Source organism: Zonotrichia leucophrys, chromosome 1A (genome assembly GCF_028769735.1).
Source record: "Zonotrichia leucophrys gambelii isolate GWCS_2022_RI chromosome 1A, RI_Zleu_2.0, whole genome shotgun sequence".
NCBI classification, from domain to species: Eukaryota; Metazoa; Chordata; class Aves; order Passeriformes; family Passerellidae; genus Zonotrichia; species Zonotrichia leucophrys.
In genome coordinates this window covers 60,212,232-60,239,236 of record NC_088170.1, presented here as the reverse complement: position 1 = coordinate 60,239,236, position 27,005 = coordinate 60,212,232, and the positions used below count along the sequence as shown (strand labels likewise).

Genomic DNA, 27,005 nt, shown 5'->3' with positions numbered 1-27,005 from the left:
CTCTTATGTATCACATACAATTAAGGAACTCACAAAGTCAGATTGCTAGAACTCAATACTGAATATCCCAAAAGCTGTGAACAGACTTCTGTTTGTTAACAGCTGTCCTGAAAACCTGAATTACATTCAGATGTGACAAACTAACATGCGCCAAATACTGAAGAAAGCCTGTGAGGAGAGTGTTAAATTTTTCATTATGCAACCTTTATAAATGTAAAAGAAATGTTAACCAAGAGACATATGCTTGGGACTGTGTCATTCCAATATTTTATGAAAATGCTGGAATAGACCTTAACAGCATGAAGTGAACCAAGCAGCACACTGCAGCTTCATATGGTTAAAATAAGGCATTCAATTGATGCTGTAATCCAACTCTACCTTGGAGAAGGTAAAGAACAAGCAGCCAGAAAAAAATGACCCTTGATGTCACCTGGAGCCACCACTTGTAGAAGAATGGAAAGAAAACAACTCTCACGATTCCTTTGCGGGTCAAAGATGTCCAAGGACTTTCAGGTTTTGCTTTAGCAAAAGCAGATCCTTTTAAAAAAAAAAGAAATTTGAATTTATTTCATCATTATGGCTAATAGAAATCTCAGCTGTTCAACAGCAGAGTAGCTAAGTCAGTGAAATGGTGGAAGTGCAAGATTTATTCAAATAATTGTATTTAATAACTGCTCCTTTAAATAACCATCTCCTCAATCCAAATATGGCATACATTGTTGATGCCCTCTTGACTGCCATTATCAGGAACTTCTACAAATACCTGTAATTTCAGAATGTCTTAATAACAAAACACTGCCATGTCAAAATTATTCTAAAATGAATTATTAAAAATTGTTCTGTTTCATAGAGGTATCAGAAGCTTTATACAAAGCAACAAGTCTCATGAAAACTCCACAGGCTGTGCAGTCACAGCAGAGTCCTTTCCCAACACAGAAAAGGGATCTAAAATACCAAATACCAAAAACACCTGTAAATTGCACCAGCCATGTCATTGAGGAAAACTGAATGAGGTTGAGAAGCACTGAAGTGAATCTGTCCAGCTGAGGACCAGCCCCAGGAGCAGGGAAGCCACCCCAAGAAAAATTTATCTATGTGTCTCCTTCTATACCATTTCTTATCTCTCTCATTCAAATGTCCTTTCTCTCCCATATCTCTCCATTTCTTTTTCTTCCCAGCCAGAAAACTGTGTAGAATTTATTTAATGGGGATGTGACTTAAATTATGCAAAGTTATTGACTGAAAGGGCAACTACTGCATGCTGCTACACCATCCCCATGTCATTTACAAGCAGCACTGGCACTGGTGAGCTCTGTGCTGCACATGTAGAACACTGCCAGCTCTGAAACACCTTTAATGCCAACTTAGACATTCATGTAGTCATTTAAATGCTATTCATGTACAACACTGCACTGAAAAGGTCCAACACTGTTTTTAAGTTTCTTGTAAGTTCAAATGTTATTTGATTTTGTTCCTCTCTCACACATTTCCATTTTTAAAAAATTAAACTGTTAGGTGGTGTGAGAACAGCGATCTGCACAATCACAGAGCAGATCAAAGACAAAATGGGAGGAAGCAGCCCAAATAAAACTCTGCAGGGTCCTTCCAGGGTTCTCCTCACAGAGCCATCACTGGAACCATCAGCCCAGCTCAGGCCATCTCCCTGAAGCCAGAGCAGGAGAGAGGCAGAAAAGCCGGTGGGAACTCAAACCATGGCATGGACACCATGACCAGGTGTGAACCCTCACCATGCACTGCTGGGAGCAGCTCTCCAAGTCACCTTCCAGAGGAAAAGGGACCCTGCCTGAGGGGTGGGACTCACTGTGGGATGCCAGGGAAAAGGAGCTCAGATGGCACAGCACTTGTAGGGCATTTCGGGGAGAATCCAGGGATGGGGGAAAGAAATGGCTTGGGCAATTTAGGGAGGAACAAGTGCTTTGAAATTGAGGGGTAAGGGGATAAAAAGGACTGGCCACACAAACAGCCACTGCCCAGAGCGCCGTGTGTCTGGCCATGCCACAGGAACTGCTCAGCACAGCCTGGACTCATTTCTCCCTGAAACCCCTGGGCTCTCCTGGGCCAGAGGCTGCCTGCTCTGTGTCCAAGGACACCCACATGGGGCTGAGACACGGAGCTGAGCACCAGCACTGGCCATTAATGCCAGAGCTGGGGGGAACTGTGCAGCCATGGCATGGTGCTGGCAACCCCAGGGAGGGCGGCACAGCCAGGGCAAGGCCAGAGCTACCATCGGGCATGAGGCTCCAGGGACAGAGAGGGTGAAGCTCCAGGGACAAAGGGGGCTGAGGCTCCGGGCACTGAGGGGGTGAAGCTCTGGGGACAATGGGGATGAGGCTCCAGGGACAATGGGGGCAAGGTTCCGGGGACAATGGGGCCGAGCAGGCCTCTGGAGGCCAAAGCTGGGTGTGAGGGTGCCCAACCTGCACTACCCAGCTTCCTGTGCTGGCTGCTGGGTAAAAACACTAAATAATGTTTTCCCTAGCCTTCACAAGGCATAAGGGAAATTACATGCAGATAAGAACAATTTAAGAATAAATAAAGACTTTTCTAAAAGTCTCATATCATCTGACCTTCTGTTGCCATTTGCAAGAAACAATCAAGGCCTATACATTTTTACCCTCCAGAAACTTCAATGTAACATTCCCTCCAGATGTCAGAAGACTTAAAAGAAGTCTAATTACCTGGCAGTAGGAGTAAAACTAGTAAACCAGTAACTCTAAAATGATATAAGACAATGCACAAGACAATAATAAAATATATAAGACAAACTAGTAACTCTAAAATGATATAAGACAATGCACAAGTTTCTTTCCTCTTTTTTTTCCAAAATCCAGACCTATACAACAAAATTCAAATTAAATAATTAAATTCTTAATATTGCAATTTAATCTTAATATCATTATTTAACAATGTTTTCTATCCACCTGCTTTAGGGAAGAGCTATGTAGTGTTGGCTGTGTTTTGTTTCATTTGGGTTTTTTTAAACCTACTAATCCACTTTTGTTACAAGACATAGGATGGCTGTTATTTAATACTGAGAAATTCAACTTTTTCTAGCTCAGAACTCACCTCTTACAAGATCAACATCTATGAGGTCTGGTTTCACATGTCCTGTTTTCTTTGGTTTGTTTCTCAAACCCTGCAATAGATAAATACTATCAAAATACTTTCATGTAGATGACAGACATTACAAAAGACAAAAATATCTATGTGGTCAGTAATTGTATTTAACCTATACTGCTACTGAAAATTCAGACAAACACGTCAACTTCACAGATTTAAATTACTATAAACTAAGCATTCCAAATAACAATGCACAATGGATGCCTTTTACACACTTTACAATCTATATAAAACCCAAGCAATTACTGACCCACCAGGCGATTTTTCAAACAGGCACTGAGCACTCATGGCTTTGCATTATGCAGACAATGTATGCACACACTTGCAAGAATTAGTAATATATTTCTAGTAGCTTTTCAGAATTTTTGCAACAAATTACATTCTTGAATCTCTTTTCTCCTTAGATGTCTAACTCAACTTCACAAAATTCTTATATTGCAACTCCTTAATTCCAAACCCAGATAGCAAATCACACTGCAATGCAGGAGGCAGTAAACAGCAAAATCTCAGAAATCCAAATTCTAGGAAAGTATTGAATTTTTCCTCAGTACTGAATATAGATTAGCCAATTAAAAGGAAGGGAAAAATCCCACACAACAGGAATGCTGCAGGAAGAAAAGCAAGCTTATTTTTTTCTTTAAGAAGCAACAGCTTCAATCACAGAAGAACCAAACTCGCTAGCAAAGCTTTCAAGTTTGTTTTTAATGCTAAAATGTGATGCTGTACTCTCAAGTCTTAAAGACAGCTGTGAGTTTATTCTGCTCCCCTTAGCTTAGATTCTTGGTCACATTAGACAGTAAGGAAATCACAGCATACAATTCATACAGAGTAAAATAAAATATTTCAAAAAATATTTGGGATACAAATGAAATTATTATGAAAACCATTTAACTGTTCTCATTCAAAAACCATGTAAATTGGTGAACTGTACATTTCTACCATTGCCAAGGCTCATCCATGTGTAAAAACCCTAGTAAAACATAAACATTAGGTATAAATGGAAGCATATAAATGAAATTATTGTCAATGAGAAACAGATCAGTGAAATCTGGTAGTGTTAATCTTCGTAAGAATAATATAAAGCAAAATGTTCAACTGAATGCAGCTCAAAATATTTCTCACATTTAAATTAAACTGGATTTCTTTTTCATGCAGAAATAAAGATAAAAAAATCAAACTGAAACAAGCTAGATATGTAGTCATTACCTATTGTGTTTATTAGAAAAATGAGTTTACTTGAAACAAAAAAAAGAATTAATACACAACTGAAACATGAATAGGACAAAATGTGCTCCGAGGATGAAAAATAGACACAACCAGTTGTATTTTAAATGCAAGCACTATAAAGACCTTATAATGCAAGATTTTTACAGAACTGCAGTAATTTTATGTGGAATGAGAAAAGAAACCCATAATTAGAATTGGAAATTACCATAATTCTAGAATCAGCTACAGATTCTTGTGAATTTTGCATAAGTGAGCCACTCCATTTCATAAAAAAAACTGAGGTTTAAAAAGAAAATGCTGAATGGTCTAGTCACTTTCAAATGTATTAGTGCTTATGGACCACAAGATCTCTCTTGAAAGTCTAAATAAAGATGTGCCTCTTGGAAGAAATAATCTCCAAGAAACACATGCTCAATCTTAGGACAAATTTACCACTGTGGTAACAAATTACGTTTTCATGTTAAAGAAAGAACTGAAAAATCTAAGTCAAGAGTACAACTTGATGTGACCTTCAGAGGAAAAGAAATGGTGAATCATTTTTTAAAAATTCCATTGGACAAACAGTACTTTCAGATCCATGGACCTCACTGAGTTGGCTCCTGAACTGTTTGCCACATATAGTAGAAGCATTCCATTTATTCCGATGCAATTTCTACACTTAATGTATCACAAATCTCTAACATACATGGAAAACAGCAGTTTCAGACTAGGGTTATTTAAAAAAATATTCAGTGTTTCATAATGCTCAGACCCATCCAGTTAATTCATATAATTTCTATTCAGCACCAAACACTTTTCAGGTAAGCATTAGCAAAAGAATGTTTAAGAATACTTAAAAAATAATTGTTATTATTGTAAAAACTCTTTTACACAAATTTTATAATTAATCTTAATAGATCCTATTACAGTTATAACTAAATTATAAATGTGTAGTAAGAGAAACATATTTTCTACTACAATATATGAATTTTTCAGATTTTTAGTGACTTTAATTTATAAATCATTACATAATCATTTCTAAATGTATAATGTCAAAGTGCTGAAGGAGCTTTGAGATTAAAGCACTACTGGGCAATCCCTTAACTTAGGCATGTGCCTTGGTGTTACCTGAATTGCACTTCACTCAGTCAGCCCAAACTCAGACACCACCATAATTTTTTAGTTATTGGACTCCTGAGCCAAACAAGATGCTGTTTGCAGTCAGCATTTTTTTGCAGTATTTGCAGTAACTATTTGAGTAACATGCTATCACACAGCAATTAATTAATGAACTCCTCTCAGAGCTGTGATGGTTTCATGGCCATGGGAAGGACCCTTCAGGCAACCTGAGGCTCAGCTGTGCTGCTGAAATACCATGGGGTGCAACTCAGAGTGTGTATTTCTGTACAAAAACTCTGTAGCTCAGGTCAGGAACAGCTCCCACAGAAGCCAAGCAAGCCCCCACATACAGTTTTAAGTCCTGCAGAGTGAAAAAACCCATCCCCGAGGAAACTGAAGCAATGTACATTTTACTGATGTTAAGTAATAGCAACACCTTGAAACTCATGCAGAAATAGCACAATACTTCCATGCAGTGTTGGAGGGGAAAAAAAGATTAATTGCAAGAAAATGTTGACTAAATTAACACCATGGGTATTTGATACACAACCCACAGAACTGGTACCTACAGGAGTGATTCCTTTATCTCCAAAGCGATTTAGCAACGTGGCAGACACTGATGGTACTGTTAGTTAAACCAAAATGCACAGAACACTGTTAAACTGCTTGTTCAGAGAAACAAAGCCTGAGGTACTTACCAGTCTAATAAACTGTACAAAACAATGACAGCATCATAAAGGAGGGAAAGTAAACTGCAGGTATAAGGTAACTAACTGAAAGCAAAGAGAGCTCAGATAACTGACATTAGAATTCATCACAAACAAAAGTGAAAGACAGAGGTATTAACACAAGTAAGCCCTGTCTTAAGATAAGTGAAAAGAAAAAAAAGTACTGAGATACAGAAAGATGCATCACACTAAATGGTGCAGAGTTATTAATTATGTAAAATAAATAGAGCATAGTACACTGGTTACATTTGGTTACACTCCAGAAGTCTAGTTTTACTTTACCAGTATTAAATACCACCACATACAATGTAAATTACTTCAGCATACACAACCACAAAAAAAAGCTGCATTATTACCTTTATTTCTCTTTGCTCTACTGATTTTTCCCATATTTGTTGATCATATGCTCCAATCTAAAAAAAAAAAACCTCTACATTAGGATTTAAAAGATATTGATCAAACAAAATCAAATCAACCTTCAACAAGAGAAGCACAAAGCCAGCAAGTTATTTCCTTGGGGAGTTTACAAAGAAATTTTTATCTTCTCCATTCCATCTTGGCTGGACAGGATCAAGCTAATCTGTAATGGAACTGAGGGGAGAGCAGAGCCTCACACAACCCCAGCCTCAGCCCAGGACTTGTGCAAGCCCAAGCACTGGGAAGATCACACTCCCTCCCACCAGGTCAGGACTGCAGCCTCCATGAGAGACAGCAGAACTTATGGCAGCTACACTGACAGGGTCTTTCAGATAACTTCAAAAGAAATATGCACATCTAGTTGAACCCATACCCTCAATTTATTTTTTTTAAACCATCTATAATTCCTATTCCACTGCACTCACTTTTAAAAGCAGATGGTATTAGCTTTATCTCTTGACAGTGCACAGCAACCAGATATATGGTCAGGCTGGTAATCAACCAGCTTATAGCCGAGGGGGAACCTAATGAATATCAAGAAACAGCACTTTTCCCCACTGACTGTCAGATATTTACAGGCAGGGCAACCTGAAACTTCAGGATTAAAGATGGTGACAAGAACAAGTCAATATACGAGACAACATATCCAAGTCTTGTAAGAAGTTATCAAAGATCATCAGATTGCTTTGGACTCTACACAAACATTATTTCTACACAATAATCAGTAATAATCTCTTTTACTGTGGTGATTTTAAAGCCTTGCCATCCCAGCTGCTCTACCTGGACACATAAATCTTGTGTATCTGGAGATTGATTCACATCACACACTCTGAGCAGTTAAGTGTAAGATCACTTTAAGGTCACAACAGAGAGACAGATGCAGTTCCTGGGACTCAAAGTTCCTTTTCCAGCCTGCAGGAGTGACAAGCAGCTCAGTCAGGCACCTGACAGAGAGGGGAGAGGAACAACTGCCATCACCTGTGCAAACCTGCACAAATTCCATCTCACTGCAAGAGTGTGACTCCTTCCAGTTCACAGCTCCAGTTCACGTAAGAGACCCTAGCACAAGTGCACACACCTTGTGCCAGAAATCATTGTTTTCATTTTTCTTTTAGTATTTCAGCCTTCAGCATTAATGTAGATGTTATAAAAGAAAGACAGAAAAGGTCATTCTTAATTAAAAAGAATCTTTTAACCAAGGATCCAACATAAATGCAAAAAAATACTCAGGGAAACCAACACACACCTACATAAACAAAGAAATCTAAAGGCATCTTCTGTGCCTCTAAACATGACCAATTAGTGGAAATAAATAAACATTTAAAAAATCTAATTTAGAGGAGTAAATCCCAAAGCATATCTAAGATTGAAAATGAAAAAAACAAACTGAATTACTCTTTCCCAAATTTAAATATTTCCCATTCAAAAGAGCTAAACAATTTCTATAGTTTTCTACTTTAAAACTTTGTAAAAGAAGCAATCTACTGGCGTTTTGGTAATAATAAATACTTAACACCTCGCATTTGGAAAAAAAATAAAAGAAACTGTGGAAAATAATTAGGGAGCCAGGCACAGTAGTGGGCAGAATTAAGCACTTACTACAATTAAAGTAATTAAACCAAAGGAAGTTTAACAGCTAACTCCACCTGGATAACAGCCAGCAATTAAAAAGTCAATATATTGAATAACCACTCCACCCAGGCATTTATAGCTAATTGTTCTGGCTTTTTCCTCTAAATACATTTCAAATGAAATTTCAGGCCTTTCTGGTTTTCATTAAATTTGCTAAGAAGAGCCTGAGTAAAATTTGTGTGCTGCACAACATTGTGTCCTCCCCTCCACAATTCCAAAAAAATTTCTTTCTACAAGGACAGAAGGAGGGATGCAAGTCTGTGTGCCCTCTTAAGCAGCAACCAAACAAGGAAGGAAAGCCTTTGTGCCAATAAAGCTGCAAAGCAAACTCCATAATTCCATTCATAGCTGAAACTAGTTTAGAGTTGAAAGTCATTAAAACAGTGTTCTTCTTTGAGACAAATACCAGATCATTTGTTAAAGGAATTCTAGGAAACAGACTCCAGAAGATATCTAACATAAGGAAGTCAACTGATTTTACATCTTTATTATATTTTCCTACAAATATTTATTTTCCCTCTTTAGGCAGCAGCTTCCATCTCCATAAAAAGACAAGAAGCAGGAATTTTGCCATTTCTCTTTTAACACTGCTCTATAAAGCAATTATTCCATCAGGAGGTAAAATTAGAGATCCAGAACTACTTTAAAGGACAGGGTCCTTTACAACTGTTTTACTGGAGAAGTGGATCTGTCCAGCCACCTCTGATCCCCTTTGGTTATTGACATCTGAGCACAGGAGCGTTCAGCACAGCATGCTGGTGGGAACTGAAAGGAGTGGAAGAGAGAATTGCAGACAGCAAGTACCATTACAGCCTCTCACATGGTTTTTGTTGTTGTTTGGGGTTTCTTTTTTAATCTACTTCATATCAACTCTTCATGTTTTAACAAAGTTCAAGCAGGTGTGTGTGCCACTCAGCACATCAAATTCCAACCTGATACTCAACCTTCCTTCTCAACATCTGCATAAGCATCCCTCTAAACTTCACTTTCAAATGTATCAGATGAAAATACATGAAAACAAAGGCAACATTATAAAGTAGAATACTGGATACTGGCACACTTCATTTCCCACATTAAACAAAAATAGGAAGAACTAGTGTTACTCAGGCAAGTGAAAACCACAGGCATTTTTTTTTCTCTCCCTTATGTCAGGAAAGCAGATTTAGAGTTTGTGAAATGTGTCCTGCAGAATTCATTGAAAGGCACATTTTCATTTACAACAAAATTATAACATATAATGATTACCAGAAACGCTAGACATGTATATGAATTAAAATCAACATAATTTGTGAATGAATTGAAGAAGGTAAGTTAATACTAGCAAACCTTCCTAGTTTTAAATTATTGAGTGCACCAGTGAATTCCAGCTTCAAAGAGTTTGGATTTACAAGTATTTGCATTTGAATTCTGTTTTATGTTAAATCTAATGTAAATCTAAAACAAATATAGGCTCTTGGCTATTCATGTATTTCCTTACAACTGCACATACCTGCAGGACATGGAAAAGAAGCCTAGCACCTAATCTAGCACCAAAGAAATTAAGCTCTAAAGGCAAGTAAAAGGAAGCAATAACCTTCCAGAGATAAGATCAGGTTGGAACCTGAATAATTTAAATAAACACAAAACTTGCTCAAGGAAGGTCTCCCTCAATAATCAGCTGTCCCAGGGCTCCTCCCGGCCTTGGCTGGAGCTGCTCTGCCAACAGGAATGCCCTGACCAACTCCAGTGCCCATTTACTGCCCTCCCACTGTGCCTGAGCCTTGTCCCTCACACGTGCAAGTTCTGCACCACCCTTGGGAGAAAGTTTAAAGTACAAAACACAGGAGTCAAAAAAAGGTCCCATTTTTAAGTACACAATTGTAAGAAATGCTTCTAAAATCTCTTCAAGACTTAACACCAGACTCTTTGTGATAGTTTCAATCCATCAGTCTACCCTACAATGGGCAATAAACTTCTCTTAAAGTAAACTACAGAACACAACATCCCAATTTCAAATTGACTTCACACAAAAAATTTAGTCTAATTTAATTTATGAAATACCTAATCCAAACTTGTACTCTATAGCATTTTTTATTTGTTATGGCTTGGCAGAAATAAATTAACAAAAAGTTAGATATCAAGCCTATTGTCTCATTTTGAAATGCAACTTTTATCACCAAGCATCAACACAACCTTGTTACAGGAAACTTGTCAGTAATATTTACAGATATTAAAAACTGTGGTATAACCTATCTGTAGCTGAGTTAGATAAAGCAGTAGATGTCATTTTATACACAGATGTAATTTTTAAATCGTGCACCCCAGGTCTACTCAATGCCAAGATTTTATCCAGTCTATCCAACTCAGCTACCTCTAAAATTCTGAAGACCCCACACCTCAATAAATACCAAGTAAAGAAGATAAAATAGATTCTGCTCATTTATGCATTTGCAGAATTAGCAACCATTCTTCAAGCAACTATACAAATTTTAAGAATATAAGGAATTAAAGGCAACTGAAAACTGCAGCCACTCTTTCACAACAGAGAAGCAGGTGTTTAACATCCTAAATTAACAGGGTATAATAAACTTTCAAATAGGTTTTCTTGAAAAAAAATTTCCTCACAAGTAATCATTTAAAAAAAAATGATTACTTATATGTGACTTGGCATGGGAAATTACAATTATACATTTGGTAAACTTGACAAAGCCAGCTCTTGACGGAAAGATTAAATAAATTTGAGATCCTTTTTAAGGGCAGACTCATAACATTTTCTGGGTTTAAAAGATATGTGCATCTCTTGCAATTATCTAAAAATAACTGCACTTACTCTTGCCCTATCAAATACGTCAGGAAGCATTTGATCAAATTTCTTCATACATGTGAAATTTGGCACCTGTACAGCTTGGCTGTATAACAGCAATAGCAATTAGCTTAAGTGAAAAGTTAAGCCATTGAAAACACAGCAATATTTAGTTCAAAAAACAGTGGAAAGGGCTTTAGCGCTGCTCAATGTTTCTTCCTGGTGCCTTTCTCACAGTGAGCCACGTGTGCATCAAGATTGAATTTGAGCTTTGTGAATGACACTGATATTCACTTTAAGCTAATGTAGTGATGCTATCAACCTGTAGCCCAATACTCACAAGGCCCTTCTGATTCTAATGGAATTGATCAATATTTCAAGAGGCATTTATAATTTATGAGCACGCAGACTAGCAAAGATTATAATCCTAAGAATACATAGCATTTCCTCTTGGATCTTAAAACTTTAATGTTTATCAATAATGAAACTTGTGTGCTAAACTTTGCTCTTTAAAAGCTCTGAACACTTTTACAAGTCACATCACAATAGCAGTACAAATCCAGAATATGTAAGATCTAGAGTTCAGTAAATAAATAACAAAGTTGTTTCCTTGGAGTGTCTGACACCTTGTTAAAATATTTAGTACTAAAATATTAGCTAAATATTTAAGAAGTTAATAAGTTTTAATTATGTTGGACTGTGGAAGTTAATATGCTTTATTAACTTCTACAGTCCAACATAAAATAACTATGATTTTCTGTATCAGTTTTAGTATTAAGATATCCATATATAAATAATTTCTATGTGGGCAGTATTATTAATTTTTGCAATCTGTCTCATTTTATCAAAACTTAGAACAGGATTATTAAAAGTTATTTTGAACTGTTTATTTCTTACATGAACTGATACCCATTGCAGTAAAGGTAATACTCTAACAGCTCAGCAGTATAATTATCTCTGTTGGAGTGTATTTCTAGTCTTGGGATGGGGTTTTTTCTGGATATTTTTCATTTGCAAGGGTGGCAGGTTTTCTTCAACTTGTTTATGGTGGATATGTGGACTGGACAAGCTAAACTAAGACAAACTTAACTGATAAACCACAGATAGAAATGACTATAGAACAGCTGTACACTGTCTGTTAACAGCAAAGAGTTTAGTAACTTTCAGTCAAATGGAGAAGGACAGTGAAGGGATTAAGGTTCTATCTCCTAAGGCACAGAATTTATAACTGCTGAATCATTACTTCTGATTTTAAAATATCCCAATATCCCTCCCTTCTTCTTGTCTGGTGCCAGAGGGAGAGCTGAAATCAGCTATTTAGAGTAAAACTAAGCAATCAATTCAAACTTTAATAAGAGTTATTTATTATTAACTATTTGAATTGCCAACTAATGACCCACTTAAATTCTTTCAATAACTGCAACAGCACTGTATTTACAGCCATTTCACTGAACAATAATTTTGCTAAGGCTTACTTTAGAGATACCATCCCTTTTAGAGTCCAATAAAAGCTAATTAAACATTTATCAACTACATACTAATGGTTTTTTTCTGAATTATTCTTTACAGATTAATTCTTCTTAAGATCTGTCAGCCATACTTATTTATTGCCCTGAGTAATACTTTACAAATTTTAAGGTACCTACGAAAACCACAAAACATTTCTTTTCATCACACAATTAAACATAAAGAAAAATTATACACAGAAGAACAGCTGGAAACCAGGTTTGTAGGTTAAACTAAATGAGAGCAGAGGAATAACCAAAGGTAGACACAGCACCCAGGTGCTGTCTGAGGTGAGCTGGCCAAGAGCAATCCCTTTCCTGGGTCCATGCTACACTACTGCCAACAACACTCAGCTACGCTCCATGTGTTAAGGATTTAACTCTGAAACATTTTATTTTTTTTAATGATAATGGAGTTGCACAAAACAAAACAGCCTCAAGATGTAACTGGGAAAAGAAAATCCCTTTTGACAGGCTCATTATTCAGTATAATTCCCTGAAGACCTCTGAAAATCTAGTGAACTCTCCCGGTGTTGCAACTAGGATTTTAGAATAGCATTGCCCTGATGTCCCTGATCATTTCCACTTCCCATAGCATGCTTTCCTTTTTGCCCCTGCATTTGTCTGGGTGGCTAAAATATCAATCAGATTACATAGGAAAAGAAAAGAAAATGTTAGGCCATAATTTCCAATTAAACAATTTAAGAACCAGAGAACCCTTCTCAAGACAGATTTCATCTCGTTGCTCCCCTGCCATTAGGGTAAGGTCATCTCCTTGTAGACTCACAGTCTTACTTTTAGCTGGATGAGTTTCCTGACCAAATTCAGTAAACAAATGTATGGAAGTCTGTGGGAAGACAAAGCAGGAATGGAAGCCTACAGGCAGGCAAAATGCAAGCCTGCTTCATTCAGCCACAGCCCCTGCTGGAGCTCTCTTTTGCATCAGATTCAGAAACCAGTTTTGTCTCACCAAACAAGGCACTGAAGGTAAATCCCCACTAGGTCAGGCAACTGCTTGAGTACCACATGTGGAAGGAAACTCTATCTGAACACACATTTTCTTCCTCCATGCTCTGACAAATGCCAGCTCCAACACTAGTCAAGTTTCAGCACTTGAAGTCAGATGTTTTCAAATCAATGCAGTTTCAGCATCCAAAGTTTTAGCTAAAGTAGCCATACAGCCTGTCCATTTGGCAAAACCTGTCTTTGTGACAGGGTGAATAATGCATCATGAGAATTCAGTGCCAAACAGGAAATCAGCTGGTTTCAAGGTCGGATATAATCATCATTTAACTCCTCCTTTATTAACTTAACACAGGAACCAAGGTAGGAAAGTTAAAGCACTGACAGAGTTAAACGTGGGCAGGGATCTCAAGGGCAACACAACAAGCTTCTACAGGTTTGTTGATGACAGAAAGAATGCTAGGAAAAATGTGGGCCCTCTGTGGAGAGAAACAGGAGAGCTGGTTACCAGGGACATGGAGAAGTTTGAGGTACTCAGATATTTTTGCCTTGGCCTTCACTAGCAAGTGCTCAAGTTGAAACCTCCTTTAGTGGAAGATATCCCTGTCCATGGCTGGGGGGTTGGAAAATAATGAATTTTCAGGTCCCTTCCAACCCAGGCCATTCCATGAATTTAAATAGGCAAGTATAATCTTGGACTGATGAGGTGTAAAACACTGAATATCAAGATCTTAAAGCAATGCCATTAGAACTCTCATTTTACCCTTTAAAGCCATGAGAGAGAAAACATCTCATTTGTTTTACTGTGCCCTTTAACAGATGTACCCAAGAGACACCCAGGGCAGCAGAAAGCTGCATTGCCAAAGTCAAATGATATGCAATCAGGTGCAGGATTCAGCCTCAATTCAATAAGTTTCATTCTGCCTTCCCCAACAAACATCCTCAAGAGAAGGAACAACATAATTGTACAAATTTGTTGGTAATATTGCAGGAGAAGGAGTTTCCCATTTTAGCAGCAAGGCTAAGGATTGAAAATCAGAAAGTTCTTAAGGTAAATTTACATATCTTCTCCAAACGGGAAATCACACCAAAATTCCCTCTATTATTACCTGTAAAGCTTGAAAGTATTTTAAGAAATTAATGCAAAAAGTTACAAGCAATAGAAGCAGTATTTTAAATTATTCATAGCTTTATTATTTTTAACATCAATTACTGTCACTCAGGCAATACTTCAAGTACATATATAGTATCAGTATTATACAAAAGTTATGCCACCAGATACTGAAATTGTTTTCAACAAATGTGGGGTGTCAGATTTTTTTCACAGCAAACACTGTGATGGCTTCCTCCACAAAATACTCAATTACCAAGCTGAAGCAATTTCAGTATTGTGGTACATCCACATAATCCTAAGGATATTAACCAAGTGATGCATCTGTGTGAGAAGCTGTCTGGAACCCTTCCAGAGAGCCATGCAGACACTCCCGCCACTCCCTTTTATTGCAAGAAGCAGGGCAGCTCCAAGGGCTGAAAACAAGGCAGGCCAACCCTTTGTCACACATAGCACTGTACTCCCCAGTGCACCAAGAAATACAGCAGACGTTTCCTTTATTTTAATTTCTACTGAGTCAACCTGTATCTAGCCTACTGAGTCAACCTATTTTATGCCTTGAAAAAGTATTTGTACTGGCTGGGAAAGGCACTGGAAGCACTAAAACTCTGTCCTTGCAACCTTGCATCTCGAATAACAAGCTGTTGTAATACCACCCTGAAATCTTACAATCAAACTTAAAATAATTCAGAATGGATTACTGTATTTTTATGAGACAGTAATCAGGAGCTCCAATACACTAAAAGCAGAGTAAATCCATTGTCAAAACAGAAAAACATGTTTACATAATAAAAGGTCTGACCTTTTAAACAATTAAGGGTATTACTAAATCATCCTGGTGTAAGGAGCTCAATTTCAGACAATAGTATGAGTCATGAGTAAACTTGCTGTTTGCAAAACTTGCCTTAAGTAGGGCTGGAAGAGCTCAATTGCTTAACTATTTCCATTGAGGAGATATAAAAATGTCTCTTGAGAAACCAAAGACCTGGGAAACTCAGTGGAGAGACACATGAAATAAATATATTTAAAAATACATTAAAACTGAAAACTAAGAAAGACAAGGAGTAAGTTATCTGCTCAGTATTTCTTACACAGCCCCAACCTACTCAAATGCTTCTTAGTCATCTATAACTAGAAATACCAGAAGTGAACTTTCTTTTCAAGGCATTCATACACCAATTTATTAATCTGAAAACACCTCTCCAAAACAACAGTTTATTTTTTTCTCATTTCATCAGAGAGGTGAGTAATACCAGTTTGATCAGTACTGCAACCCTGGGTCTCTCTTGCCCTGGAAACAAACTTCCACTGCTGGAATGTGCTACATTTTGATCCCTCCCCACTTTCAATTCCAGTTACAGGTGTAATGAGTCAGCAGATCGAACCAGTGAGACAACTCTGACAACTACAATAAAAACTGAAATTGAAATTTAAAACTGGAAGCAAGCAGCAGGTCTTGCAATTCAGTATCTTGACATCATAAGCAAGGACCAAAAAAGAAAGTCTGGTATCAACTGAATACTAGCACAACTCTTTCTGTTCCCCAAATTGAAATCTTTGGTTTAAACAACAAATCCATGGGTAAAAAAATACTGTGCCATGTAAGAGATTTAAACAAATACATAAGCAAAACCAAGGGTAAAGGTGAAAGAGTCAGGATATTCCCAGGAACAGATAGCACACACCACACTACAAAGCTAGAAAACTCTTTGGGGTTACCAGCCAGATCCAGGAGAAGCCTGAATTTGTGGTACCTAAGAAATTACAGTCTAATTCACATGAACATCTGCAACTTTTCTGCAATACAGCCTCAAAACATTACACTTCCTCATACTAAAGCAACATAACTTGCTCATTTGGCAGATCCCAGACCACGTGAGGATTGCAATTAAGTTTTGTTCACACCAGGGAGAAGACCAACATCTGGTTTACACATGATCTTATCCCTCTTGTAACAAACCCACCTCACCACAACTCCTTGCCATAAAGGCACTGTGCAATTCCTGGCCAAGCACATCTCTGTAAAAGCCTACAGAGATTTACCACAGAAATGCTGGTTTTACTATGAACCAAGAAAATGGAGATGTGTGTGAAATCACTGGGAAAAAAAACGACAGAACAAGGGTTAAAAGAATGACCTGTACTGATAACAAGTAATCCTGTTAGGAGCAATGTTCTGGGAAAAGTAAAACTGATGAATGGCTGGTTTATATCAAGATCAGAAGGCCTGCCCTCTGTAAAATCACACCTCAGTGACTCATCCTGCCTTCCCAACATCAGGAGGATGGAAAGTTGGAGCATATCAAACGTACCATTCCTTTTACTGCATGACCAACAGGAAACACAAATGTATTTGAAAAAAAAACCCAAAACCAACCAGATAACAAACATGAACTTCACTTAAGATTTACAGAGACTGCAGGCTCTTTCTTGCATCAAAGGACCATCTATATGTAAAGCTGAATATCACGAAAGATCTGTCCAAAGGATAGTGCATCATCACCAACAAAAACAACCTCAGAGACATGATGAGCATCTGACACCCAGCATCTCTTGCACTGCACAAAGGGATCCTGGCCAGACCAAATACAAACACAGCTTGCTGTTTGGAAATCAGTACTCTGGTATCTCTGTACAATAGTGAATTAAGTGTATGAGAGAATGAGTGGAAGCAGGTAAAATCAACATCACTTTCCTCTTCCATGACAGCCTGCGCTGAATTTCATTACATTAGATCTTTTACAAGTCATCTTCCAAATCAGCGTAAATGGTAAAAAATTAAAAAAAAAATCAAAAATTCATAATTAAACTGTGAATTATTTTCAAGTTTTTAATGCATAATTGAATGATTGGTATAAATTAAGTCAGCAAAATCAATTTTTCTGCTCTTTAATTTTTCTGCTCTTTGTACATTTAATTCACTATTGTAAAGACCTCAACAAAGCAGACCTGTATTACCTTATTTCTAGCAAGTAACTGTTGTTTTGCTAGAAGCTAACCAGAATTTCTGTTTTGAAGACCACTGTATTATTTGCTTAAGGACAAGATGTTCCTTTTCCAAAAGACAGCTAGAGACCCAAGGAAAACACTAACAGAAACTAATTAAACCACAGAGAGCAAAGAGTCTCTCTTTTGGGTACGTATTATACAGGGGTTTTTCTTCTGGCAGAAAATTTGTTTCAATTCTTTCTTTCTACTTAAATACAAGGATTCCGTTTGTGCTATAGAAACAACATTTGTCTGTACATTAATTAACACTCAACTGAGAATGCAAAATTTGGTTTTTTGCAGAGCACAAGTAATCAGGGCAGTAAGGAGTTTTCAGCTAGAAGACTAAGACTAAAAGCTATTGACTTAGGACTATAGACTTAGCTATAGACTAAAAGCTATTTCATGTCACTAAATACTTATTTACCTATGGAAGAAAAGTTTCAAGCTATTCATTCTCATACAATGCTAACAAGTAATGCATAAGTATTTTATATTTGTTATATTAACACATAAACACAATAGGCCATCATAAAAACAAATAGAAATCTTACCTTTTTCTGGTACCATACTATAGCATCAGTTACTTTGGACGCCATTTATTCCACTGAATTCACAGAGTCATTTTAGGCTGTTAACAGAAAGAGACAGAACTTTACTTCCACTTCCCTATGAAGGCCAAGCAGGGAATGCAGAAACACTCCCGTTACCTGCAAATCACTGAACAGCTGTATTTACTTTACACATTGCCTCATCTCTGTTTCACTAAGAGTTTGGGCTTTCTCCTCTAGGCAAACAAAAAAAAACTACAAATCTGCTGCTACAGGACATCAAAAGCCCCAGTTTTGTCCTTCCTTCCCAGTAAAACACACAGGCTGCACAGAGGTGATCTGTCATTGTCTCACAGGAACCTCACAAGTGCTTTACTACATGCAGTCTTTTTTTTTTTTCCTGATAAATATTGCAACCTATAGTTATTAGCCCAACACAGTACTCTGAGGTCCTGTAATAATTATAAAATGCAAGAAAAAAATAATGCAGACTACTAGAAATACTTGGAGAACAAAACAATATCAGTGCTAGAACTTCACTAAACTAAAACTAGACCAAAACTAAGTCAAAAGAAGAAAACCAAGAAAGAATGGTATGGTTATTTTAGTGGTAACAAATAGCAATAGCATTAATTAATGTTTGATGCCACTGTAATCAGCAATCAGCATGAAAAAAAGACCAAAACCCAACCTTTCAGCTTATGTAAAATATTTGTATCTTGAAACTAATTTTCACAGTCTTCCTTCATGTAGTCAGTCAGCCAGAGTTCATTAAGAGAGGTAAAAAAGAAAAAGAAAAACATAAAAAGCCTTGAGGTATATCTGTGCCTCTCCTGTACTGGGAAGCCCAGAACTGGAGCCAGCACCCCAAGTGTGGCCTCACTGATGGCAAGGACATGGTTCAGGATGTCATAAGGAGGGCAGTGACTTAGTCCCCAAACACCAAACTACACATCAAGCATTTTCCAAGATCCATCCTGAGTAAAAATATTACACTTGTCAGTATCAATAATATTACACCTTTTATTTCTTCATTAAAAGGAAGCAAGAATGATTAACCTGTAGGGAGTTTATGTAATAAAAGATTATGTGGGATGGAGTTTATGTAATAAAAGATTATGTGGGATCTACTTCTTGATTTAAAGGCATTTGTTTACAGCTTTTACACAGATAAGAAAAGCAAAGAAAAATGCAACATTCAACAAATGGGATAGAAACCAAAACTGTACGATAGATTCAAATGAGTGTCTTTATGAATGACCTAAGCATCAGAGCAACTCATGATACTTTATTGTATATTATGCATCACCAAAAAATTCAGGGTTTGGGTTGTTTTTTCTTTAAAGCAGTTATTAACCATATGAAGTTAATCAAGGGAAAGTGCCACATTCTGCACCTGGGACAACCCTGGCTGTGTGTAAAGACTGGGGAACAAAGGGCTGGAGAGAAGCTGCAGGACCTGGGGTCCTGGTTCATGGAACAGGAGCCAGCAGTGCCCGGGCAGCCAGGAGGGCCAGCCCTGTGCTGGTGACATCAGGCACCGCATCCAAGGGAGGGGACTGTCCTGCTCTGCTCTGCACTGGGGCAGCCTCACCTCCAGTGCTGGGGCAGTTCTGGGCACCACAACACAAAAAGACATCCAGCTGTAAAACTGCATCCAGTGGAGAGCCACAGAGATGGGGCTGCCCTGTGCAAGGCCAGGGAGATGGACTTGATGATCCTTATGGCTCCCCTCCAACTCAGTATGATTCTATTTATTTAAAAAATGACCCTCCAAAAGACTCAGTTCTGCACTGACATTTGTTTGTTCATTCTTCTCTGACTATATCTTTTAAGTAGTGCACTGTATAAAAAAGAAGTATGTCCATTAGGCATACTCCTGTTTTATACAGTGCATTACTTAGAACATATAAATAATACTGCCTTTAGTTTGGACATGCACAATATACACTATAGTACAAACCTTCAACAAATGGATTGATATTATATCAGTGCCTGAGGGTTTCTAAGAGACCTCATGCCACACGTTCATGTTTCCCAAATGGACCTATCTTTAAGATTTCTAACAGTGCAACTCCTGTATCTTCTATGCAGCTTCAGATAAAACTACAACTCAAGAGATAGAAATGTGTCAGAGAGCTTAGACAGTCATTGAAAATTCCAGAAATGTCAGAACACTGACAATTGGTGCAACTGAGCAAGCAAACACCTCAATTTTTCCACTGTTGAAAATATCATGTAAGTCATATCAAGTCAGTTAAAGCTGGCAGCCATGCCTCTGTCAACATCTGTGATTGTTTCTGATCTATTTGCTTCTGATAACAGAGTCTGTTTTCCTAAGAGCAACTATCAATTATTAAGAATCCATTGGCACAATAAATATAAAAATACTATCACATAAAGAAAGGAGTCCAAGAGAGACTGCTATAATCTGATATACCACATGAACTGCTCACCTTTCTATTCTCACCCAGACAAAGCTTACAACAGGACTTGCTTTCTTATTGGAAAACCTCTTCAATTAAATTTGACTTTAATAATCCTTTGCTCCATTGGACTCAACGTGACATAAAACCCTTCCCCACACACACCACCCACATCACACAGGCACAGTGACAGCAGTGACGGGTGCCAGCTCAGGAAGGGGCACACAGATATTGATCACACTTGGGGTGCAGTGCAGGAAGGGGCCACACAGATGCTGATCACATTTACACCTTCTCTGCCTTCATGATCTCATCTTGGAGGACCTTTAACTCCTTCTCATTTCTCTTAAACAACACTCCTCTTAAATCCAATGTACCCAACCTCCTACCAGCCTGATCACAGGATGAGACAAAGGTTGGAACAACTCATTACCAGCCGTAAAGAACTGCTGAACCTGGACAGAAACCTTTCCCTCAACAGCTACATTAACTTCCTTCCCTCAACAACTACATTAACTTCCTTCCCTCAACAGCTACATTAACGTCCTTCTCCAAGGCCAATTATTTTTCAGGAAACCAAACATTAACTCATTAATCCAAGACCTTGAACTGTGTTGAATATGGCTAAAAGTGGATCAGCCATTTTAAAGGCAGTAACCGTTGTTTGCAGTAGCTTTTTAATTCACTCAAAAATCCTTTGCCTCAAGAAAAACTACCTCACAAAACTATAAACCAAATACAAAGAAGTAGCTTTATTTGATTTCTATCAACAAACCTGTTATTTAGATTATCCATGGTTCTCATTTTTTTAAGAAACTCTGCATTAAATCCTCCATAAATCTATTCTGGTGGCATTTAAAGCTTATTAGCATACACATTTGCATAAACAAATGCAAAGATTATGCTTACAAAAGTAAATATGACAAAATCATGGGATTGATGTCTCAAAACAGAATTTGGTGTGCTAACTAAAAATACCTCTACTAGGAAACATCACATGCTTTCTTCAAAAGCTAGGCAGCCATTTCTGAGACAGCACAATAATGAAAGGTGAAAAAGTTTAATTATTTCTCTGCTTCTGCTTGCAGGAGCTGGGATTTATCTGTGGTTTGGTTTTTAGTTTGTCTTTAGGTTTTGGGGGGTTTAATGAGACATTATGAGTTTAATAGACTCAGTCTGAAGCCAGCTTATCTGGGTGAGGGATGGATGGAAACAACTCAAGGCACTTCAGCTGCAGCCCTGGCTCTGACTATCTGCCCACAGCTCACTGAACACCCTAAACTGGAGACTAAGTATTTTCTTAAACTGGAGACTAAGTATTCTAGCAGTTTCATTGGGAATATGAATTAATTCATTGCTAAAATGAATATGCAGCAACTCTGCATATTCATTACAACTTACCCCGCCCGGCTTTTGTGTTTCCAGCTGACACTGATCCTGAGGTCAGCCTGGCTCTAAAGCACACCAGGATCAGCTGGGTAAAAGTGAAAACAGCCGACAGACCAACACAAGCAGACAGAGCAGTGCCTGTTCTCCTGCCTGGTTCTGCCCTCATCCCCTCTGGACCCAGCCTTCTGCTCCATGTTCCCTGTCAAATACCTGCATCTAGGACAGCACCAGCTTCAGCACTCAGCTGTACAATGTCCTCTGCAGAGTAACTACAGCAAGATTAAGTTAATCTTAACTAGCTGAAGACTTCAGAGCAACACAAAAAAACACTCCAAACTTCAAAGATTAGACAGAGCATCCATATATAAAAGCTTTATCACAACCTCTCTGTAACAGTCAACAGAGCTTTTGTTACATTTCCATCAAACAGTTAATGCTATGAATAACTAGCAGTATATTTTAATCAAAGCTTCATTACTTTCTTAAAGCTTAATAGAGAGGACTACCTAGTTTTGGTGATCCCTATTCAAAGGTGGGGTTGCTTAGCTATTTCCCAGTTCAGGGCATAATCATATTACACAATACACCTTGCAATACAAGTAACAGTTTCTCAAAAGCCACAGAAATTTATATTTAGATGCCTTCAGGTAGCTAAGAGCTCAAGCCCCACTGTACTGCAGTGCTTACTGAGTAAGACAGGATTTAAATAAATTCAAAGTATATTTAGAAATTTTACTCATATCCACAGGGCTTTGGTGACCCTAGTCAGACATAAATGTATATAATCCTAAATGACAGTCTAAAGCAATCTGAACTGACAGAAGTTAAGAATAAAATTGTGCTCTTCCATAGTGACAAAGAAAAAAACAGCCTTTTTTAAGAATATACAAGTCTAAGCAGTGTCAACTAGCAAAAGGACATAATTAAAAACACAGCACAAGCAAGGATGCATAGACAAAGAGTTGCTGTCCTTGCCTGTAAACACTGTGAATCACTCAGGATTTCAAGGAACCTGTTCTCTTTATAGCAATCCCAACCTGAGTGGTCAGGATACCATGCAGCAGCTGAGTCAAGACCTGAGTGTCCTTCTCAACTTGTTATGATCTTAGGCTGATGATGCAATGAAGTTGCATGTTCATTATACATCACCAGAATTAAAACTGCAAAATTTAGGTCGCTTTTGTCTCAAACGTTTTTGAAAAGTCATTGATTTTTAGTACCTTCAGGAAATTAAAGGCAGTTTTTAAAAGGCTGTCATATACAGCCATGAGAATACTCCAACCTGGTTTCTTCAACTGCTTTCCAAGCTAGAACTGTTTTACCATTATGTCAGATCCTCCAGATTGCAGTGTCACAATCACAGGTGTCTTTTCACTAAGATTCCCAGCATGTAGGGTAAGAAAAGACAATGAATCAGAACAGCAAAGACTATGGTCTAAACTACTAATTTAATTGCAACATTTGTATCACACAAACTCTCTTAAAGCATTACACTTGTTCAGGCACAGCTAGAAAACAATGATTTAAAAAATTAAAGGAAAAACCCTTCACTTTCTAGGTTCAACATCAAAATACAAATTTTCATTAAATTGCTGACACTATTTAATACTTTAAATGAGCCCAATAAACAGCTCAGTCACATTGGGCATCTGCCGTTGACTGAAAAGCTGCTTCTGCCGTGACATAACAAACCAAGGGAGGCATCCCTGTAATGCAGACATAGCACTAAACTTACCAGGAGTTATCCTCCCTCCACTTAAACCCAGGGGAGCTCTGCCACTGCCACAAACAACAGGATGAAAGCCTTAAAGCAATGCTCCAAAAGATCCATTATTTTTCATGTGCATTACACACAAACCATTAAACCTACATCTCCTTTTTGAAAGGAAACATCAAATACTAAGCAATGCACTCACTGTTCTTTTTAAGTACTTTATCTATGCATCAGTGTTCTCAAAACAGCATTCAGAATTGCAAATTGTATACCAGCAAACAAGAAACTTGTCACTCCTAGGTTCACACCTTTCAGTGGAGGTTTGATCATGTTCCTTCCAGCTACCCTTAAGAAAACCTACAGCAGTCAAAACCAAAGGAAAAAAGTCAAGAAAACCCCAGATGCTGCTAAGTTAAGGACAACATCCAGCAACCAGCATGAAAAGTTCTCTTCCTGCCATGATGGCTGAGCCCCCTCAAGTTGTCTTGCAACCCAAGGTCATACCAGTTTGTAAATAAAAAGGAATTAACATACTTTCTTTCCCCAAGGAAGGCCAAAACTCTGCTAAAACTGCCTACCAGCATTCCTAGGATGCTGCTCATGAGCGTTAATTTTCAAACTCTGCCCCTTCACTCCATCTCAAAAAAACCTCAAAACTCCACAAAAAAAAACTGAAAATCCAAAATGCAATCACCCCCAAACAACTGATTAAAAAAAATTTACATCCCTAAATGCTTATTTTGGGAGGTTTTTGTTTGAGAAGGCCTCTCTCATCAGGCCAACAGCAGCCACAATAGGACATGAATCAGACCCTGTGCTGGCTGCTGGCTATCACACCCTGCCCTTGCACACAGATGTACCAAAAATGCCATATATGATGACACACACACATATCTGGCAGCAAGGCCAGGCCTGCCTGTGCCTCCAGTGAGATGTCAGATACTGAAAGTCTGATACCTTCTTATTCTGCCCACAAACCACTGCACCTGATCCTATTTCTGCTGCTGCCTATTTCCTTATAAGCTCATGCCCTTTATCAGTCACCAGCCAAGCAGGAAGGTCTCACAGACACAGCACAGAGCATGCAGGGAGAACCAGCCTTCAAAACATGATGGGAAGCAGACTCAGCCTCGCCATCCTCACCTCCACAGCAAACCCACCAGTCCCTGAAGCAAGAAGTGCCACACAAAATAAGTGTCACCCAAGGAATACTTGTTTTGTCACTGAATTACACAACTGTCTGAAACAGCAACAAAATGTTGACCATCAGGATTTCTGAGATTTATTTCAGGTTATGGTAAAAGAACATTGCGTGCAGTTGCTGCAACTGCTGCAGACATTTCTGGAATCTCTGCCTTAAGATCTGTGCAACTTTCCTAATTTGTTACATAACTGGTTCATAATTTCATTTGAAGTAACTTGACACAATCTCATAGATACCTTACTCATAAATATAGGAGGGAAGGACTCTGAACTGAGAAGTCCAAGATTCTACACCTCCCATGATTTACTTTTGAGCCTGCTGCAGTATTTATCAATTAGCAAAAAGCTTCCAATATTTAAATATATTCTACTGATCTATAGAGTTGGAGAGTCCAAGCCCTTAAAGTGAACTATACTCAAGTTAATTTTGCTTCTTATCTACTATAAGAAGTTTCAGTTTCAAAATTCTCACCAAATACAGTAATTGCTGTCAGCACACTGGACCTACAAGCCATTTCTGAAAATGCTGTATCGTTAAAAAAAAAAAAAAAACAAAACCAGCACATGGTTGATCTGAAGTTCTTTCTATTCCTGTTTTTTGTACTGAATACTACACACACACACATACATATCCCATTAAACACTGGTAACCTCATACTGAGAAATCCCTGGAATATTGCATGTACACATCTGCTCTTACAACTGTAACAACTTTATTAAAGAACAGAATTTCTATAAACACCAAGTTTTGTAGATAGATAGATAGATAGATAGATATCTATATCTGCCCTAACAAATATTGGAAAAAAACACTCCAAAATATAGTCACCACCTTGAAATAAAATGCCTTTCTTCTTTCTTGAGATTCCTAAGGCAATAATAAATCTTGCTCACTGGAAATACTGACGTGTGTTTAGGAAGACATGTTTATCTGTCACCAGGCACTGCACAGCAGAGTTGTGGCTTCTTGATGACTACAGTCAGGAAGCTGAAAACCACTCCTAAATCACCAAGTTTGCATCATGTTCCACAAATAGTTATCCAGCAAGTTTTTGAAGCAGCTGAGGCATGAAGTGGCTGAGCTGTCGGAAAAAGCTGCTGCCTCTGGCAACAGCCACTGCTCTGTAGGAACAGAGTTGAAAATGCTGAGCAGGAATTTTTAAATTATTTTTAAAAAAAAAGGTGTCTGGAGTGATCCAAGCAAGGAATTGCAGAGTAACAAGCCTTACATGTGTATCTGGCAAGGTCCTCAAAACAATCATTAAAAATGGAACACCATTATACCCGAAAGTCTATCTGATAGGGTCTAATCAGCAGTTTCTACACAGGAAGATCATGTCTCGGTCTATCAGTATTTCTGGACATGTCAAACTAACTGATAGACAAGAGCAAGTGGTAGAACATATGTGGACTTTCAAAGAACCTTTGGAAAGATGTCAAAGGCTTCCAAAGAGTCTGTTATCTATGAAAAGCAAACATTGCCACAGATTAAAACCAGCCAAAACACTGAAGAAAATATGGAATTAACATTCTTCACTGCAATCAGCTAACTGGATAATGAAGATTAACGGCAGCATCCAGCCTGCATAGAGCAGGCTATTGATCACCTATTGATACCAGTGCCAGAATCTCCTTGGATCACAGACCACTGGCCTGCAGCTCTTCCATACACTGCCAGTCCAAGGCAAAGTGCACACAAATCCCCAATCTCCTTCATGCAGAACTATCCTAATCCTGAAACCAAACAGATTAAATTTTCTTAGCCTGGTGTCTCTGTGTTCCACTGGCTTTCACACACCTCAGCACACAGCAGTGACAGAGGCAGACATTCAGGGCCTCATCCAGCCCACAAGTGCCTGGTGACTACCTTGTTCAAGGATGAGAGCATCCAGAAATGGCAAATTCCAGGTAAGTTTTCCAACCATCTGACTTTTACTAGAGAGATGAACACAGACACCATGTCATTGCTTATCAGGCCCTGACAGATAAGGGTAGAGATGCCCCACATTCCTGCTGGCTCCCAGAGCTGCACAGAAGGAACTTCAAGCAGATGCAATCTCTCTCTAAAGACACGTCCACACAACTGATGGCAAAGGTCAGGATGCCCTGTAAGGCTCCACAAGGGTTTTA

The 27,005-nt window shown here is 38.1% G+C and overlaps 1 protein-coding gene across 1 annotated transcript in view; it reads right to left on the bottom strand.

Moving 5' to 3' along the window:
• Positions 1-27,005, bottom strand: part of PHTF2 (putative homeodomain transcription factor 2) — a 63,297-nt gene that overhangs the window by 30,799 nt on the left and 5,493 nt on the right. The window contains exons 2-5 of the mRNA XM_064702925.1: positions 18,147-18,223; positions 6,551-6,607; positions 3,088-3,157; positions 379-537 (exon numbers count right to left, since the gene is read on the bottom strand). Of these exons, the coding sequence (XP_064558995.1) occupies positions 379-537; positions 3,088-3,157; positions 6,551-6,607; positions 18,147-18,191 (331 nt within the window). The 5' untranslated portion in view covers positions 18,192-18,223. The remainder of the gene's footprint in view (positions 1-378; positions 538-3,087; positions 3,158-6,550; positions 6,608-18,146; positions 18,224-27,005) is intronic.